Source organism: Tiliqua scincoides, chromosome 1 (genome assembly GCF_035046505.1).
Source record: "Tiliqua scincoides isolate rTilSci1 chromosome 1, rTilSci1.hap2, whole genome shotgun sequence".
NCBI classification, from domain to species: Eukaryota; Metazoa; Chordata; class Lepidosauria; order Squamata; family Scincidae; genus Tiliqua; species Tiliqua scincoides.
The window spans coordinates 61,701,542-61,719,042 of NC_089821.1; the positions used below are offsets into that span (position 1 = coordinate 61,701,542).

Genomic DNA, 17,501 nt, shown 5'->3' on the forward strand with positions numbered 1-17,501 from the left:
TAATGCAGTTGGAAAGAAATAGTTTAAAGTAGGGCAAACACAATTTAAAAATTTCATAGATGATTGCCTTACATAATTGGTTTTGAACACTGAAAAAGAGGCAGTCAAACTTCAAAAGCTAACTAAAGCCAAACTCAGAAATGCCCAAATCTCACCTTTAAATACCAGCCAAGGAAATGAGCAGGAACAAATCCATCCAGTTTATCCTGTAATTCAAGCAGGGAAAAATGAGGTCACACAAATTACACCAAATTTTTCCTCAGATAAAAGTAAATCAAGTACTTGACATAAAGAAGCATAATCTATGATAGGTTATAGCATAAACAATTGCAGTAAAATATATCAGTTACAGAATATGAAAAAACACTTGTTATTGCTTGCTTCTAAAACAAAAGGAAAAAATCTCCTGCAGTTAGAGACAGCCAACAATCATAACTTGAGAACATTCATTTTTTTATACTGTAATGGTATTCCTTAGTAACTTAAGGGCGTAATCCTACCCTGCGCTGGAACAGGCAAGCCAAGAGGCTTGCCCTGTATCCCACGTAGGGTAGGGGCCCAAGGCAGCACAGCCAGAGGCAAGGGGAAACTTTTACTTATGGTACATCTGCAACCCTCCTGGGCCACAAGGGACTTGCGCTGGCCCATGGGCACCTCAGGACTACACCCCAATCTCATCCCAAATAGTATTTGGATTTCAAAATTTAAACAATATAACTTAAGGAGAAACCTATCTATACAATGTTTACAAATTAGGAAAAGTTAACTTTTAATTGGGAAAATAATGTATGTCCTTAAACTTCCTCCAACTAAATCAAATCAAAGTGACTGCAAAGTGCTTAATTTTGGCTATATCGTGTTCTGTATCTTTTTGGGCTGAAAACCAGAAGTGCCCCTCTAGGACCGTCCGAAGCCATTCTGAGGCCCACTAAGTAAGAAAAGATAAGATTCTGATTTTATGCAGTTTTATTCCGTTATTAAACTGTGCGTATGACTGCAGTCTTAGAAAAGAAACAAACAAAATAGCACAGTTACAATGAGGCTTATTATAAAGTCTAGATACTGCTGCCAGCACACTTATCTTAATAATCTTACTTTTGTTGCAAGGACAGGGAATATTTTTCTTTACAGGACATATGATGGAATGGGTGGAAGTCTTATTTCTCTAGATTCTTGCCAGTGATAAAGATTGGTCAGGTGAGTCATTTAGAGAAGAACAAAGAAGCAAACACACTGACTGTAAAAGTGGGAAAGAAGTGGAGAAAAACCTCATGGCTGAGAAGCACATGTTGAGGGTAGGGAAGATGAGGGGTGATGTGAGAGAGAAGGCAAGGCAGGCATTCCTTCTATGTTTCACAAATGAGAACAAGGACACTCCTGTGCAAGGTAACTTATGTGAGCTATAGAGGTATAAAAAAACAGATCTAGAAGTGAAAAAACAGCTGAGAAAAGGTGACCATTTGCAACAGAGATCCTCTGGCAAAAACAACACCCTATTCATTCCCCACACTCTTAAAATTGAGCTGTGAGTTTTCCTCTTCAAATGGTAATGGGCAACTACAGTCTTTCCCCTTCCCACAAACTACAGAGAGGGGTTCTCAAACTGGTGAGTCAAAACTCACCAGCCTGGGAAGCCCTAACTCTAGCCCCTTAAAGGGCGGCGAAGGGGGAAAGACAGCAATGTGATCCCTAGGATCAAGCTGCTGCCAGGGACAAGGAAGGGGTTTATACACTTACCTACAGCCAGCTCCAGCCTCCTGGGGGGGGGGTGGTCCTGGGAACCTGCAGGGCTCCCTAAGTCCCCAAACTTCTGAAATAAAAAAAGCTCACTTTCAGTTTCGTGACAAACACAGAAAGTGATTTGCTTTTTTTCACAAGTTTAAAGGCTTGGGGATCCCTGCAAAGGGGTCCACAGGCTCCCTGGTCTCCCCAGGAGGCTGGCTATAGGTAAGTGTACAAACACCTTTCTGGGGATCACGTTGCTGCCTTTCCCCCCTCCCCCTCAATGACTTACCCCGGTTCTCAAACTCCCTGAACCAGTGCTGTAGAGCTTCTCTCAAGTAATGAACTTAGAGCGCAATTATCTCCCATTCAAATAACCATGCCCCAAATACCTTTCTTATGACCTATAAATAAATGCTCTGCCCACTACTCCTAAACAGTACAACTAGACTAGTGGCTCTCAAACGTTTTAGAGGTTGCTGCCAGGGGGTGTGGCTATAATGGTGATTGGGCAGCAGTGTTCCCTCTCCTAAGTAACAGCGTGTTTAACATGCACATGGCTGAATCTGACCTATCAGTTTTGCAAAGCACCAAAAATTGGGTCACAACTCAGTGGTGGGTCCTAGACTCACAATCTGAGAACAGCTGAACTAGACCACAAGTATGATTCCACTCCATATAAAAATCCACTTTTTTTTCCCTTGACTTAGAAATCCTCAAAGAAAACTCTCATTACTGGGTTACTGAAGTTGCCCTCCAAACAGTTTCTGGCAATAACCCCTTCCCACAACAGCCCCACCCCACAGAGTTTCCAAGGGCTCCTCAGGAGATTGTTCAAAGGCTCAGGAAGCTGCTAGGAGGGTATTATTTATAAGTGCAGCAGTATGATCACTAAATAGGACACAACTGTTAGAATTAAGGCATGGGATGCCTCAGAGCACCAATTCAACCTAAAAATCTGTTTTCAACAAGAACTAATCTGTAGTTCTTCCATGCCATACAGAAATCCAATCCTAGTTTCTGTCCAAACTCTCTTTGGTTTGGTTCAACAGCTTAGTTTCTTCCCTTCCTCCAAGGAGTTCAGGGTGGTAAGCATAGTTCCTCCCCTCCTTTTGTCCTCGCCACAACCCTGTGAGGTAGGCAATGTGAGTGACTGGCCCAAGGTCATTTCATGACTGAGTGAGGATTTGAACGTGGATCTTCCAGGTCTGAGTCCAATTCCTGAACCACTATACTATCCTGGCTCTCTTCCATGTTGTCCCTAAACCATTTTCCAGCAACTACAATGAAGCAGACATAACTGATTGACTGAGATATATTTGGCATATATCCTTAGTGATAGGGAACCTGATGCTGCAGAGGCTCATTAACTGTTAGGGGACATTACTGGGCAAGAAGAGCAAGACACTGGACTGTAACCTAAATAGTGAAACAGCACCTACACAATCTTCTTGCAAAGGATGGATCACTTGGGGGTACACTTCAGGCATGAACTAGAGAGAAAGAGTTAACACTTAGCACTAGGAGAAAGACTGAAAATTATGCTGCCACACTCACTCATCCCATCAATCACACACACAGTTTTGATTGGAAGGGAAGGAAAAAGGGCCAGAATTCAGAAACCTTTGCCAACCTAGAAAGCACTGACCAGTAAATAGCAATCTACATTTTGCTCACCCTTGCGATAAAATAATCCAAATATTAGACGATAAAGTATCAACACAGAATAATCACTACCGAGTACAAATGTCTCTCACCCAGATATTGTGAAATGGATCAGTCTCATTGCCTGGGTCATAAATAAGGCAATTTCCACCATAGTCCCTTTCTGGCAAGGGGACTCCTAAATTAGGATCGATGAATTTCATAAACTGTCTTCCATCATGTACAGTCTGCAGAATTAAATACGTTTATTAGAAATAAATTAAACATGTTCTAATATTTAACATAATGTAGAATGCTCCTTGAAAATGTTCATTTTTACATTTGGTAAGCTGACAGCACAGGCACAATCTTTAAAATGGAGACAGAAGAATCTGCACATTGGGTCTCATGTCTCCTGAAATAAACCAAAGAATGAAGTTCAAGTGTCCAGTTCAGTGCTCTTTTTAAAAAAAAGTTACAATTTACAGCAAAGACCAAGGACAAATTATTTTATATGACAAGAGTTCCAACTCTGGTGCCCCACCCTCAGGAATGCACACCTTTTAAATAGCCATCCTATGCAAAGAATGTGCTCTAATACTATACTGTACTGTAATATTGTTTCTGCTTGAAACAGAGAGGCACATTCTTTACATCTTCTAATACAGTGTTTCTCAAATGGCGGGTTGGGATCCACTTGGTCACAAGCCAATTTCAGGTGGGCTCCCATTCATTTCAATGTGTATTTTATTTTTAATATATTACATTTGATTCGTGACTACATTTGGGGAAATGTGAGTGATCTGTACTTTTAACAGGCTACTCTGTATGCGCTTTCAACAATGACAATTAATATGGCTTACTCCCAGGTAGGTGTGGATAGGATTGCAGTCTTTGGGATGTTTGGGAAATTTTTTTTAAACAGATCAGCAACTTCTTGGGAAGGTTAGGCAGATTCTTCCCTATTCTAAATACATTTTTAAACTTATACTTATTGTAAACTTTTAATTTACTTTATTTGATTTTGTCATATGGGGACGTTAAATTTTTTTGATGATGTCACTTCTGCCCAGGATATCACTTCCTGTGTGTCCCAACAGACTGTCATTCTAAAAAGTGTGTCCAAGACCTAGGGTCTAAGGAGTTTGAAAACCACTGCTCTAGCATTTTAAACAAAAGACAATTGTTCTGGGAAAATCTTGTCCCTGGCTTTAAGACTATAGTAATTTGCAGTGCAGGCTTGATGAAAGAGAAGGAAACTCTTCTAGAGAGAGATTTGACTTGCCAAAGTGGAACAGGCAAGTTACTAATTACAAGGCTAGTGATAGCCATGCCATTGTAATGGTTGAAGGAGAGACAATACTCATGACAGAAGAAAGTTATCTGACCAATCTCTCATGATTTCTTTTATAGGCCATTGACAGAAACCCAGTTTTAGATTATGAAGGCATTTCAGCAGAATCCCACACAATACCTTAGATTAATCATTTATACCAAAGTCTAGAACAGTGTCTCCATAGAAATGCCAAGTAGAACTTCTCTAGTTTAGCAATGTGAAATGAAAGCCGGTTTAGAACCCTGGAAGGGGGATTTAACTTTGTGCCATAAAGATCTGAGACAGACTGGACAATTTTTATCCTGCCTTTCTCCCACACCAAAAAGGGGACTCAAGGCAGCTAACAATAAAGTCAATACATTAAAACAATACAATATTAAAAGCGATTAAAACATTAACACACCCAGGATCTCAACAATTAAAATCATTAAATATGGCTGAAGGATATGGAGATAATTTTGTCTGACAAAACTTTCAAGCACATTATACACTCTGTTCTGTACAGGCACATTCCCTTAGGATGGACATAGCTTACAGGCTATGAAGAATGAAATTAAAAATATTTATATACATGTGAGTGCCGCTTAGCGACAATCCGGCTAGCGACATCCCGCATATACGATGGTGGGATGTTCACCCCCCAGACTCCGAAGCCAAGGGGAGCCAATCTCAGAGACTCAGGCTGGCTATTTTGGCTGAAAATATGTGACTTCTGGTCTCCTGGGAAACCAGGTCACGTGTTTTCAGCCAAAACGGGCATTCTAAGCCTCATAGAGGCTCAGAGGAGCCTCCGGAGGCAAGGGGAGAACGTTTCCCCTACTATCGGAGGCTTTGCATAATGTCAAGCCTCGCTTTGGCAATGGGGGTGCAGGTCCGTATCCCTTTTGCTAAGCGATGAATGATTGTACTGCTTTTCAACAAGGAAGTGTACAAAAAGGTGAATAGAGAAAATCAAATAACTAGATGGCTCCCTCTCCCAAAAGGGATCACAATCCAAAAACATGCATAACATCACTAGCAAACAGCCATTAGAAAAGACACTGTGCTGGGGTGAACAGGTACAGTGACTCTCCCCCTGCTAAATATAAGAGGCACACCAATTAAAGAAATGTCTCTTTGCCCAGTTAGCAGGGCACCCGTCTAATTAGATTAACCCAAGAGGCTGGTCACAATGCTAACTAGCAAAGAGTCACTGAATTTTACATCTAAGGCAACTTCTTTAAGAGACGATTTTTAAATTCCTTACCTGAAAAAGTATAAAGATGAGGAACAGCTCATAAACAACACTGACACACAGCCAAAACCTCCAGTAAGCTAGAGGAACAAACAAGAAAATCAGCACGCACACACACATGTGCACACAAAAAAACAATTTAATGGCTGGCATTATTACAGAATATACGTAATGTCAGTTATGAAGCGGTCAAATCCTCAACACTGAACAAGGTTAAATAGTGTGCTTCCAAGAGACAAGTTTTCAGTGAAGTCTCAGCTAGTAAATGTTTGTTCATGTAAAGATGGTGTTTGCAAAAGCAAATCTCTCTCTCTCTCTGGGAGATGGTTCATGGACATAACTAGTGGCTACCTAAAGATGTCAAATTCAGGAAGACAAGATTAACTTTATCAAAACTTTATTGAAAGATTTCTGAGTCTGATAGTAGTAGATAGTATAGTCTGAGTCTCAGTAGACTACTTTCTGAAAGTAGAAGAATGTTAGAATGCTAAACACTATTTCACATATTCAGTAGAAGCAGCTCCTGACAATATTTTGAAAAAGCTTCAAAAATCAAGTACTGCTGGCAGTAATATACCGTAGAGGTAAAATGTACCTCAGACACACATAGAAATATAGAACCAGCATCTTGGTTTTCCTAATATTACAAGACCCTGTGATGAACATGCTTGAATGTGCCCACTAGCACTAATTTCTCTACAATGACAGTTGGCTCCTTTTCTCCATTATTCTCAATGTTTTTTTCTACTTCAAGCTCAGCAGAGACCGATTCACAAAAGTAATACTTCAGTAATAATTTTGCTTATTCAACTCAAGACATCTTATTTTAATGCTTCTTAAACAGTTCTTGGAGCCATTTTTATGTAATTGCCAAAATGGCTGCATTGTTAGAAAATGGTGATCAACTCAGGAGGGACTGAAAATAGTCACTCCTTTGAACCATTTTCTGATGGTTCAATCGTTCAGAATTACAAGAGCATCTCCATTTTGCTCAGCTGGTTTTTGTTTTTCTTCCAACACAAGAAAAGGTCAAAATCCTGTTTATTCTAACAAGATCGCTATTTTGGAAGGTATTTCTTTTTAAAGAAAACACCATTGTGTTTAGCCAGATCATCTCAATACATTGGCATGAAAGTGCCACATTGTGACCAGATTATCTACCTACAAAAAGCTATTGGGGGGGGGCGGAGGGAGAATACCTTTGCAGGTATAACCTAACCTGGGATAGCTCACTGACATCTCTCAGGAGAGAACCTTTTATATTCTCTAATGCAGGGGTTCTCACACTTTGCAACACCATTACCCACCTCATCTTCTGTGGTGAGTTGCAGTGCACCTGGTGGGGCTGGAGGCCTCTGCTGGCTGGCGACCGGGTTTCAGAAGCAAACCAAAGTAGCTTACGGAGGCTTCGGAGAGTCATCTTGGGACCTGCAGAATGGGTAGCTGGGCCAGGGGAGGCCTCTGGAGGCTCTCATGAGTACTGGGACTTCTGCAATGGCTCATATTTGGAGCCAAACCAGCGAAAGGGCAGGCAAGAGGGTCCAGATCACAACCCACTGAGCTTGGGCTCCTGATCCACACTTTGGGAAGTACTGCTCTAATGAATGCAGTTCTTCAGGCATGCCACTGCAGTTGAACAAATCCTCTGTAGTCTGCAAACACCTATATACTTTTGAATTATTATGAAGCCATTGCACTTCTGACAGCCCAATCATGTAAGTATGTTAATTAAGAAGTCCTTATGGCATAGGACTATATGCATAGTCCTATGCCATAAGGACTTCTTAATTAACATACTATACTATATATGCATAGTCCTTACGGCAGCTGTTTTGCTGGCATAAATCAGAGGAAAGGCAGGGTACATGCTGGGCAGAGAAACCAGGGATAGGATCCAGCATGTGCTGCTGCCATCCAGATTCACCCCCATTCAGCCCCTGTCCTCCTTGCTCCCTGCCTCCCTGATCCACCCCTGAACCGCTCCTCATTGGCACCTTATCTGCTATAAAGTGGGCTGAGTAAAACTCTGACAGACACATGGAGCCTCTCTCTGTTAGGGTTGGCGACTGTGACACTCATGGTGGTGGTGAAGCTCTTACAATGCTACAAGAGGACTTAGGGCAGTAGTTCAGGATATCTGCTGCCATAGGCCCTCTATATGATTGGGCCATAAGTTCTTTTTTAAGATGTCAAAAAGCGAAGAAAATATTTAGTTGAGAAATTTGTAACTAGGTACAATTTAGAGTGAGGGCTTTTAAAACTATGCTAGATTCTCTTAAGGCGATCACATTCTACATGAAGGGTACCTTATAATATAATTAGAAATACCAACAGCAAACTCAGATGGCCAAGTGCCAATCAGTTTGTATGCAAAGTAGGAAAATGCACAAACAAAGTAGCTGTTTCTACATATTTGGGGACATCCTGGTGTACAAAAGAAGATATATTTGTAAATTAAGAAAGCAAACACACACACACTAAGCAAGCTTGGTGACTCTCAGGAACCATGGATACTGAATGTCACATGGAACACAAACCAGGGAAGGGGGCAAGGAGAGAGAATTAGCCTGCCTAAGTCAACTGAGCATTAGTGTTTGGGAGGTGCAACATTTTGTTCCTTGTTGGGTCCCATGAAACAGGAACGACCAGTTTACATATGATTAAGAGTTACTATTTTAGTCAAATCTTTATGCTATGAGAAATTACAATTACCTGGATGAGGTCTTGAAAATGGTCCATCTTTAGCCTGAGTGACTCCAAAACACAGGAAAACTAGAATGCTGGCAACGATACCTCTGGGGGGGGGAAGCACAAAAACCTTTCAGTGTTCAACATATTCTAGTTGGTATGCAGAGACAGTCCTGGGGCTTTTTCCGGTTGGGGCCACCTCCAACTTTGCTGTCCCTTCACCCCCTGGTCCAGAACTGAGTGACATCATCAGGTCATTGCAATCACCTCCAGAACTGTATAGGGAGTTGAAGCCACTACCAGCGCAATTCTGTGCTGCTTTAGGCTGCCTCCTTTTCTTTCCTCAGAGGAGTGGAAAGACACGGCCCAGAGTGGCACAGAATCGTGCTGAGAATGGCTGCAACTCCAGGCGTGATGATGCTCTGGGCCGCATCTTTCCTTCTTCCTAACCCCTTCTTCATCATGATTGATTTTTTTTTGAGACAGAAGTCCTTGGAGCTACCAGTTTCTTTTGCTTAAAAAATAGATTAAAATAAAGGCAGCGGGGGAGGAGACTAGCAGTGCCACACACCCCCAGGCATGGCACCAAGGGCATTTGCCCCTGTTGCCCTCCCAAGTATATGTTAAATCATTTTTGGATACTCATTGAACATCTACATTAGGAAGCTATAACTAATTTTAAAGCAATCTAATCAAATACCTATCCAACATTATTTCCTTGTTCCAAGAAACATCTCAGCCCTGATTTGCTGGTTCCTTGCTGACTCAAACTCTGATGTCACCTATAAAGTGGCTAGCTTTGCCCTTGTGGCAAAGAAAATCCGTGCCAATTTCCTGTTGTCTAAATCTTAAATTTTCCTGTACTCCTTATTAGCTGTTAAGAACTTGAAAATTACTGAAGTTTGTTCCATTTTGGAACCATTTTAACATTTTATGCTTTTATCCTACATTGGGTTTTAATGCACTCAGTTTTATTTGATGTGTCTGGAGGGTTGAACCACTATTGCCTGTTTCATATGTGCTTATATTGTAATGACCAATTGGATATATAATAAAATTTCTTCAAAGAGAAAGAGAGCAATCTAATCTGGTAATACTGAATAACTATGAATAAGTCTAGCTCATATTACATTCACAGTTGGATGTTTTAGGTATAGATTTTGAGCAGTCAGACATGGAGCAAGGATAGAGATAATTCTGTTTGTCCAATTTACCACTTATTGTGTGTTAGAAGTGAAATGCAAATACAGGTGCAACCTATTTATCCATGGATTTTTTATCTTTTATTTTATTTGTCTCAACGAGAATGGGGTGGGGGAACTGAAAGTCACACATACCTCTGCCTTCTTCACCCTGCACTGGCTTCTTGCTCAGTTTCAAGGCAGCCCAAAACACTGCAAAAAGGCTCCGCCTCGCCCAGGTAGGGAAATAGCCCTGGAGCCATGGAAGAGTCCTTTTCAAAGGAACAGTAACACTCCTGGAGCCCCTGAGCCAGCAAAGAGGCTGAAGAGGGGAAGGAGGGACCCAAAACTTCTGTAGCAGAACACGTGCAGCAAGGTGGAGCTCTCTCTCTCACTCACTCACACAGGGAGGTGTGGTAGCAACAGAGGGCATTGCTTTAAAAAACCCAGGGAGTGCTTGCCAAATTCCCACCCCCTCCCCCATGGTGCTCCAGCCTACGGAAACAAAACAGCCCAGCAAGAAAGCCTTCCCAGCAAGCAAAGCATTAGATTTAGGATACAATCCTCTCCACACTTTCCTGAGAGTAAGCCCTATTGACTAGAACGGGGCTTACTTCTGAATATAAATGCATAGGACTGGACTCTTAAAAGCTCAGCATCCCACCTGTGAAAGGGGGAGGTGGGGGAGGCAAAGGAGCGGAAGGGATTGATAACAGCTGCCTTGGTTTCCTTCCAGCCCCAAGTGTCAGGCTGCAGTGTATCTGCTTAACTCTATGGAATTTAGCACAACACGTTTTCTGTTAATCGCGCCAGTGATGGAACAGAACGCAGATAAATAGGCTCCACCTGTACAAACATTCATATCTACCAATCCCACATCCACACCCATTACCATTTGTCTTCCTTTACAGTGTGGTGCCAAGCACTCATGTCTCTTCCTTTGCAGAATGGTAGAAAAGGAAGGCAACAAGCAGGCAGCCTGAACGCTAGTAGAGGAGGACAGTCGGAAGCAGAAAGGTTAACTTTCTCTTAGTCTCCCTAGTCTAGTGTTCAGGTTGCCTGCTTGTCATGTTCCTCTTCTACTATTGTGGAAAAGAAGAGACATGAGTGCATAGAGCCTACAGGGTTCCCTTTTATCCGTGGTTTTGGTATCCACAGGGGGCTGGAACATATTCCCACAGAAACAGGGACACACACACCTGTAAATCCTTTTGTAATACATAAGCGACAAACTTGGTCTCTAAAGAAAGTGAGGGACAGGCTAATAAAAAATTTCAGATCAGCCTGAAGCAACCATAAGGGCCGAGGGCTAGATATAGCCCACGTTAGCTCTTTATCTGGACCCATGATATCTGGGCTCTCCCAGCATACTGTAGATACTCGCCTATAAGAGGAGATATTTCTGCCAATAGATCAACTGTAAATCATCTCCTCGCCTTATCTGTGAGTCAGAGCCCTTCAGGCAGCCAGGAGAAGCCCAGAGGAGAGCAAGAGGATAATGCAGAGATAATTATAGGGCAGTCAAGCTCCACTGCAACAAGGCTGCAAGTTGCAGCCAACCTTTACATTCCTGCTGAGAGGAAAGTAAGCAAGGGTTCAACACTTCCATTCAAATCAAGCACGCCTCATTGGCAGGATCACACCCAACCTGTCTGCACCCTTGTTCTGTTTTGCAGATGTTTGGCAGCGATCTGATTTTTAAAACACCAGGATGTAATCCTCATTTCCATAAGAAACAAAGTTTGAGAATACAATTCCATGGACCATTACTTAATAACACCCATGGAAAGCAATGGGGTCCATGTCTGAGTAAATAGGGTTGCAACTATGTAGACCTGCATTTGCTCACGATCATTCCTTGTTGCTTGTCTCTCTCCTGTGAATTGAACTGCACACTCCCAGTTATGTGCTAAAAGTTGTATGTTATATATTCAGCCTTTGGCTTCATACACTAGGCACCTTAAAGGATTTGTTTAATGGTTCTACTGGTTTGTTGTTTACAATGCACTCACTCTCATAGTGTTTACAAAAAAGGTTGTGAAGACCAGAATTTAAAAGGTTAATGAATAAAAATGCATTTTATGATCTTTTATTATTTTTTAATAAATTAGAGGCTGTACAGTTCGTAGGTAGCTCTTAAGTAACGCTTAAGTAACAAGACAAAATTATAGTCAGACACCCTCCGAAATTTAATCCCCCTTCCCAACTTATCCAAGAGTCATAAAAATTCCATGATTTTTGGCTCAAAACTGCTCTCAACATATCTGTGAGACTGACTTATACACAAGTACTGGCGGTGGCTTCTTTCAGCAACACTGCTTCTGCCAAGGCACTGGGAGGAAGAGATAGGAGACCTCAGAAGGCAAGGAACAATACAGGGGAAGAGGCAGACCAAGAGAGGTGAGAAAGGAAGAAGCTTCCGAGGAGAGCCCAATTGTAACAGGCCACACTTTCAGCACTGCTGCTTCTGCTGATGCAACATTTTGCTAAGCGTCTCTCAGCTGCAGGGTTGCGAAGTGACGCCTTGGCAGAAATGGTGCTGATGAAAGTTCAACCCATGTAATAATTGGGCTCTCCCATATCATAAAAATGTGACCAAGATTTGCATGATTTCTCTTTTGTCATTTGCAGCTAATCAGCTCCTGAGAAAAAAGTGCTTATTTCTGGTCACCACGTGCTTAATGACATCACTTCCTGGTTAATGATGCCACTTCCAGTCCTCAACAGGCTCCATGAATACTGTTCAGCCCACTGCATAAAACAAGTATGATAACTCTGGTCTTATGACATGCAACCTTACACAGGCAGGTCCATCCTGTTCACCATTTTTTTCTGGCAGCATTCAAATTCCAAAGCCCCCTTTTGGTCTCAGTTATATCAGCAAGGAGAAGAATTTCTAAGGGCCACTTATGGGATCTTGCTGAAAGGCAAATACTTTAGTGACTGTTGAACTCCTCTCTGGCTTCCCCCTCTGGATTCCCATAAAAAACATGATAGGCATCCCTATTCAGTTAGTTTCAGGAATAAATGTAGCAACTGTAGAGAGAAAGGTTGCCCCTCCAACTTTATGCTAGAGTTGAATACATATTGCCCGGGCAGAGGATCAAGACAGCTCCATGTAAGGAAACAGACACACCCTACATTGGGTTTGTAAGCTTCTTACCTGATCACTAATGGCAAGTAAAAAATTACCTCTAAGCAACTGCCTGGTCTCCATTTATCCTTCAAACCTTAAAAAAACAAAAAAACCTATTTGGGTTTAAAGAAGATACAGGCACCTAAGCAAGCAGTCCCTGTAAGGTGTTCAAAGAAAAAAGTGCCCAGGATTGAGGCTCAGCTGGAGGAGACAACAGTGTGGAACTACACTAAAGTCCTTGTCTACAACAAACTTTCTACATGAATGCCATTTGCATTCCAAAGATACAGCAAAAGGACTTGAACCACAAGCTATTTCTGTGTACTTGAGAAACAATGCAGAGAAAGTCAATCATTGTTACTTAAATGCATTCTAGACAAAAGTGGGCAAGGGCACACACACTCTGATGTGCAGCTCAAGGTCATCAACAGACAGAATGAACTGGAAATGTGCAAAGATAATAAGAAGGATCTGAATAGATTCTATCCGAATACTGAAATACAGTACAAGCTGAAACTTGGTGACAGGACTAGTAACTAATAATATTCTGTTGAAAGGCAGAAATTTCTGAATCACTGAAGTTCTGATATGTCTACAGGTTCAGCTATGTTTCTCATACCACTAAACTGAGCCCAGTTTGGTCACATGGGCTACAAAGGAGGTCTGTGTTGGAAGAGGTTGAAATTAAGGATAGCTGTAGAATTCTAAACGAATCAAATTTCCATGAGTTAAGGATAAGCAGTCTTCAGTGTGATACACTGTATCAAATACAATTGCCAAATAGGTAATTTGGGAAAACCAAAACCTTAAATTTCTATTTATTGAAAACCACCACAGCAGACTACAGACAGCAGTTAAAACAAAGTTGAATTGTATCCTAAGCTGACATGTTGTGACTTATCCATAAGTGTATTAGGTGGAATTATGGAGTTTGTGGAATGTTGGGTGGAATTATGTACTATTATTTAATCTTGTAATGCACATTCATGTACAGAGAACAATATACTCAATGCATTGTATATCAACATTGTTAAGCTAGCAAAACATGTGCATGAGCAGTGGCACTCCAGGGAGGGGGGGGGCAAGGGGAGCAAAAGCCCCAGGGCACTACACCACCTTGCACCCATTCTGTGTGAGAAGCTGAAAGAGCTAAATCACAAAGCAAAATCACTGCTGGATAGCATTATTAAAATTAACAGAGAAATATTGTTACCAAAGCTGACCTCACAAATAAAATCAGCTTTGTTTTGAAGGGCTACATTGACTCTGCCTTTGTTGCTGCTTTAAGTTCTGGCATAGCACCAGTTTACTGGAGGGCAATTCAGACAGGGTTGAGAAGTTAGAAGAGAAGCATTCCTATGCCCTCAAGGCCTCGTAGAGAGGGGTCCTGGTAAGCTAGGGACTGGTGACAGCAGAGGAATGACCAGCAGGTTGCTGTATCAGGTTAGGAACCATGACAGCATCAGTTATTTACAATGCTTAGTTTCAAAAATCATATTTTTTCCTCATGGCGCTTCTCCCCCACCCACCCCAAGAAAGCAACCTTTATGTTCAATGCCCAAAATTCCTTAATTCTCAGTGAAAACCTAGGGAGGCTGTGACTTCTCCCAACCTGAGGAAAGGTTTGGGATCATGTCTTTCATATTACACTGGGATTAAAGTGCAGCATGACTTCAGCTATGAGCTCCCCAACTTCTCCCTAGTCCTGGAACAGTGTCTCACTGTGCTCACCATCAAGTGAATTTAAGGAGCCTAGTTTAAGAGCCAGTTAATACTTAAGCAATGGCAACTACAAGCTGAGTCTCATTATTTGGTTCTGCTCCCAGAACTCACAGTGGATGGCAAAGATCACATTAAAGCAAGTCCATTTAAAAAAACAATGTCCTTTTGCTCAGTGATTTAAAAACAGCCTTGCTGACCTTTTATAATACACACAGAGGCAATTAGTCTCTCTCCAGGAGCTTAGAAAGGCTTCACTGGGAGACAACAACCCCCCTTCACCAGGAGCTGCAGTGAGGGAGAACAAATGGAGGTGGTGATAATCACTGCGATTTAGCCTTCTTTCACATGCTGGGGGGGAGGGGTCAATTGTTTCTGAGTGAAGCTGTTCTAAGTGCCTGGAGAGAGAATGTTTGATGGATTGTCAGCCAGCTGCCCTCTCTTGCATTAACAAGGCTATTGTTAAACAACCTTTCCCCTGTAATTTAAAGTGCCCTTCTCACTGCACTTTTATCACTGTTGAGATAAAATCACAGGTAAAAAATCTGTTGATAATTAGGTTATACATGTATACACCAATACTGTTCACCAAGAAGGAATCCAATTAACGCAGATTTAAGAAACCATGTAGTAATGGAAAAACAAAGGAACTAAATGAAGGGCTCACTGTCACTAACAGCCCAGTCCTAACCTGCACTGGTGCAGCAAGGCTACATGGTCTCCTTGGGGTAAGGGGATATTTTTCCCCTCACCAAATAACATTCCACCCTACCCTACTACTCCTACCCTACTAAGATCTCCACCAGCTATATAGCTGGAAGACGTCCAACAGCCTGGTGTAGTGCTGGCTGGCCCAGGAGGGGGTAGGAAACCCCCTTACCTGGAAGTAGGGTATGGATGCCACCACCAATCCCACCCCTTCCTGGACCTAGTCCACTCCCTGTCCCAACTCCCCCACCCAGACCCAGTAGTCAAAAAGAGCTTTAGGGCACTTTTATGACAGCTCACACCAACATAGCAACTGCCCTTCACAAGCATAGGATTACACTCTAAATGTTCTACAAAGCAAGATTTTCAACTACAGAGAACTAAGTTATATGTGCTACAAGTACTGCAGCTGTAACATAAATAGAAGCTTTGGGACACAAACACTGACACTAGTTAACAATGATTATTCCAGACTTCCTGAACTCAGTTGAAATATATCAGGAGCACAGAATCAGCCAATGGGCAAACTTAAACTCCAGTCTCTTTTAACTCTTAGCCCTTTAACAAATGATTTTTTTAAAAAATCACACATGGTGCAGCAATAGGTCTTCCAACTGCTATTTGTTACTGCTGCCTTTTTGTCTGTCAATTTTGTCATACACAATTATGCAAAACACAACATTACACCACTAGAAAATAAACAGGGTTGTGCGCAAGGCATGTATTCACTAATATTGATCCCTTTCATTATCTGTCATAACAAAGATCTTTTCAAACATTTTGCAACAGATAACAAATGAATCATTGTGCTGACTACTGCACAGAATTGAAAGGAAAACGCTGCAATGAATATCACATATTTTTAGACATCCAGTCCAAAATTTTATATTTTAGCAAAATGCCTTATGAAGTTAGGCTTATGGAAGTCACCAAAATTGCTCAAGATTACGTTCATGATGCCTTCTGAATCATGCAAAGGGCAGCTTCAGCACTGAAACACCTTATAATTTCCACTGGAGAACACAAAAGTATGAGTAGACTGCTTACTTATGGTTTACTATGCAGAACACAGATAAACAACAATTGCATTTAGGCAATTTAAAGCATGATGGGCTTTTTCAATAAAAAGGAACAGGGTTCCATTTTGTTTTACTGTGGATATTACAAACAATGCTAGTTTGCTTCCTTTTACAAAGCTTACAATTACAAGCCATTAGAGTTGAAACACACTAACAAGTCCCTAAAGAACATGATATATCTGGCTTTGACTGAGTGTCAAAGTTCCTATCTGTGATGCTGGTGGAACTCCTTTTACCTTTACACAGTCATCTTAGAGGCAATAGGTGAGCTTCCCTCAGGAGACAGGGCAGTTGCTAAGAAGCAGTCCAAGACACAGAACAAAGAATGGGAGGGGGGAGAGATTAAATTTAACAAAGATACAGGAAGAGAGGAAAAACAGGGAAATCAAAGACAATGGGTCAGTTCAGCTGTACCATTAAACCATAGTTAAGTACAGGTTGTTAAGGTTTAAGGAGGGCTTGTATAAAATTATAAGAGGATTGGTGTAGGTTCCCAGTCTTGCCCCAATATGAGCAGGTTGCAAGAACAACACTTCAACTACAGCAGAGTACTTTCAGCAGTTGTATTGGTCAAGGGATATCACATATAGAGTAGTCATTTAACAGTCCAAGAGTCAGCACGGAGAGCAGTCAGTTCCAGTATAACAAATCCAAATCAGTTCCAATAATACACAGTCAAAGGTTCAGTCCATAAGTCAGTAATATCACATACATACAGTATCCAGCCTCCTCAGTCACTGGCAGCAGTCTCACAGTTACTCCATCAACTCCCCTACTGCTGCACTTGAGGCTCCTCCTGACTATCTTCATATAGTCAGCTCAGCCAATCAGTATTTGGCTTGGTCACACCCAGGGTGTGCCTGTCCCAGGTGCTTGCTGATTCTACTGAATCATTGCTCTGCACCTGCTCCCTGAACCAATATGTAAGCTGTGGTTCTGCATCACTCAGAACTCAAGCTGACACAGGTGTACCTCCATATCCATGGATCTGGCAACCACAGTTTCAGTTATCAGCTGTCCCCCCCCATCCCCATTACACCTTCCATTTTCTTCA

At 41.7% G+C, this 17,501-nt stretch overlaps 1 protein-coding gene across 2 annotated transcripts in view; it reads right to left on the bottom strand.

Moving 5' to 3' along the window:
• PTDSS2 (phosphatidylserine synthase 2) overlaps positions 1-17,501 on the bottom strand; it is a 66,287-nt gene that overhangs the window by 24,376 nt on the left and 24,410 nt on the right. For both annotated transcript variants that reach the window (XM_066631521.1, XM_066631520.1), the window contains exons 3-6: positions 8,649-8,731; positions 5,949-6,016; positions 3,480-3,614; positions 156-206 (exon numbers count right to left, since the gene is read on the bottom strand). In XM_066631521.1, the coding sequence (XP_066487618.1) occupies positions 156-206; positions 3,480-3,614; positions 5,949-6,016; positions 8,649-8,731 (337 nt within the window). The remainder of the gene's footprint in view (positions 1-155; positions 207-3,479; positions 3,615-5,948; positions 6,017-8,648; positions 8,732-17,501) is intronic.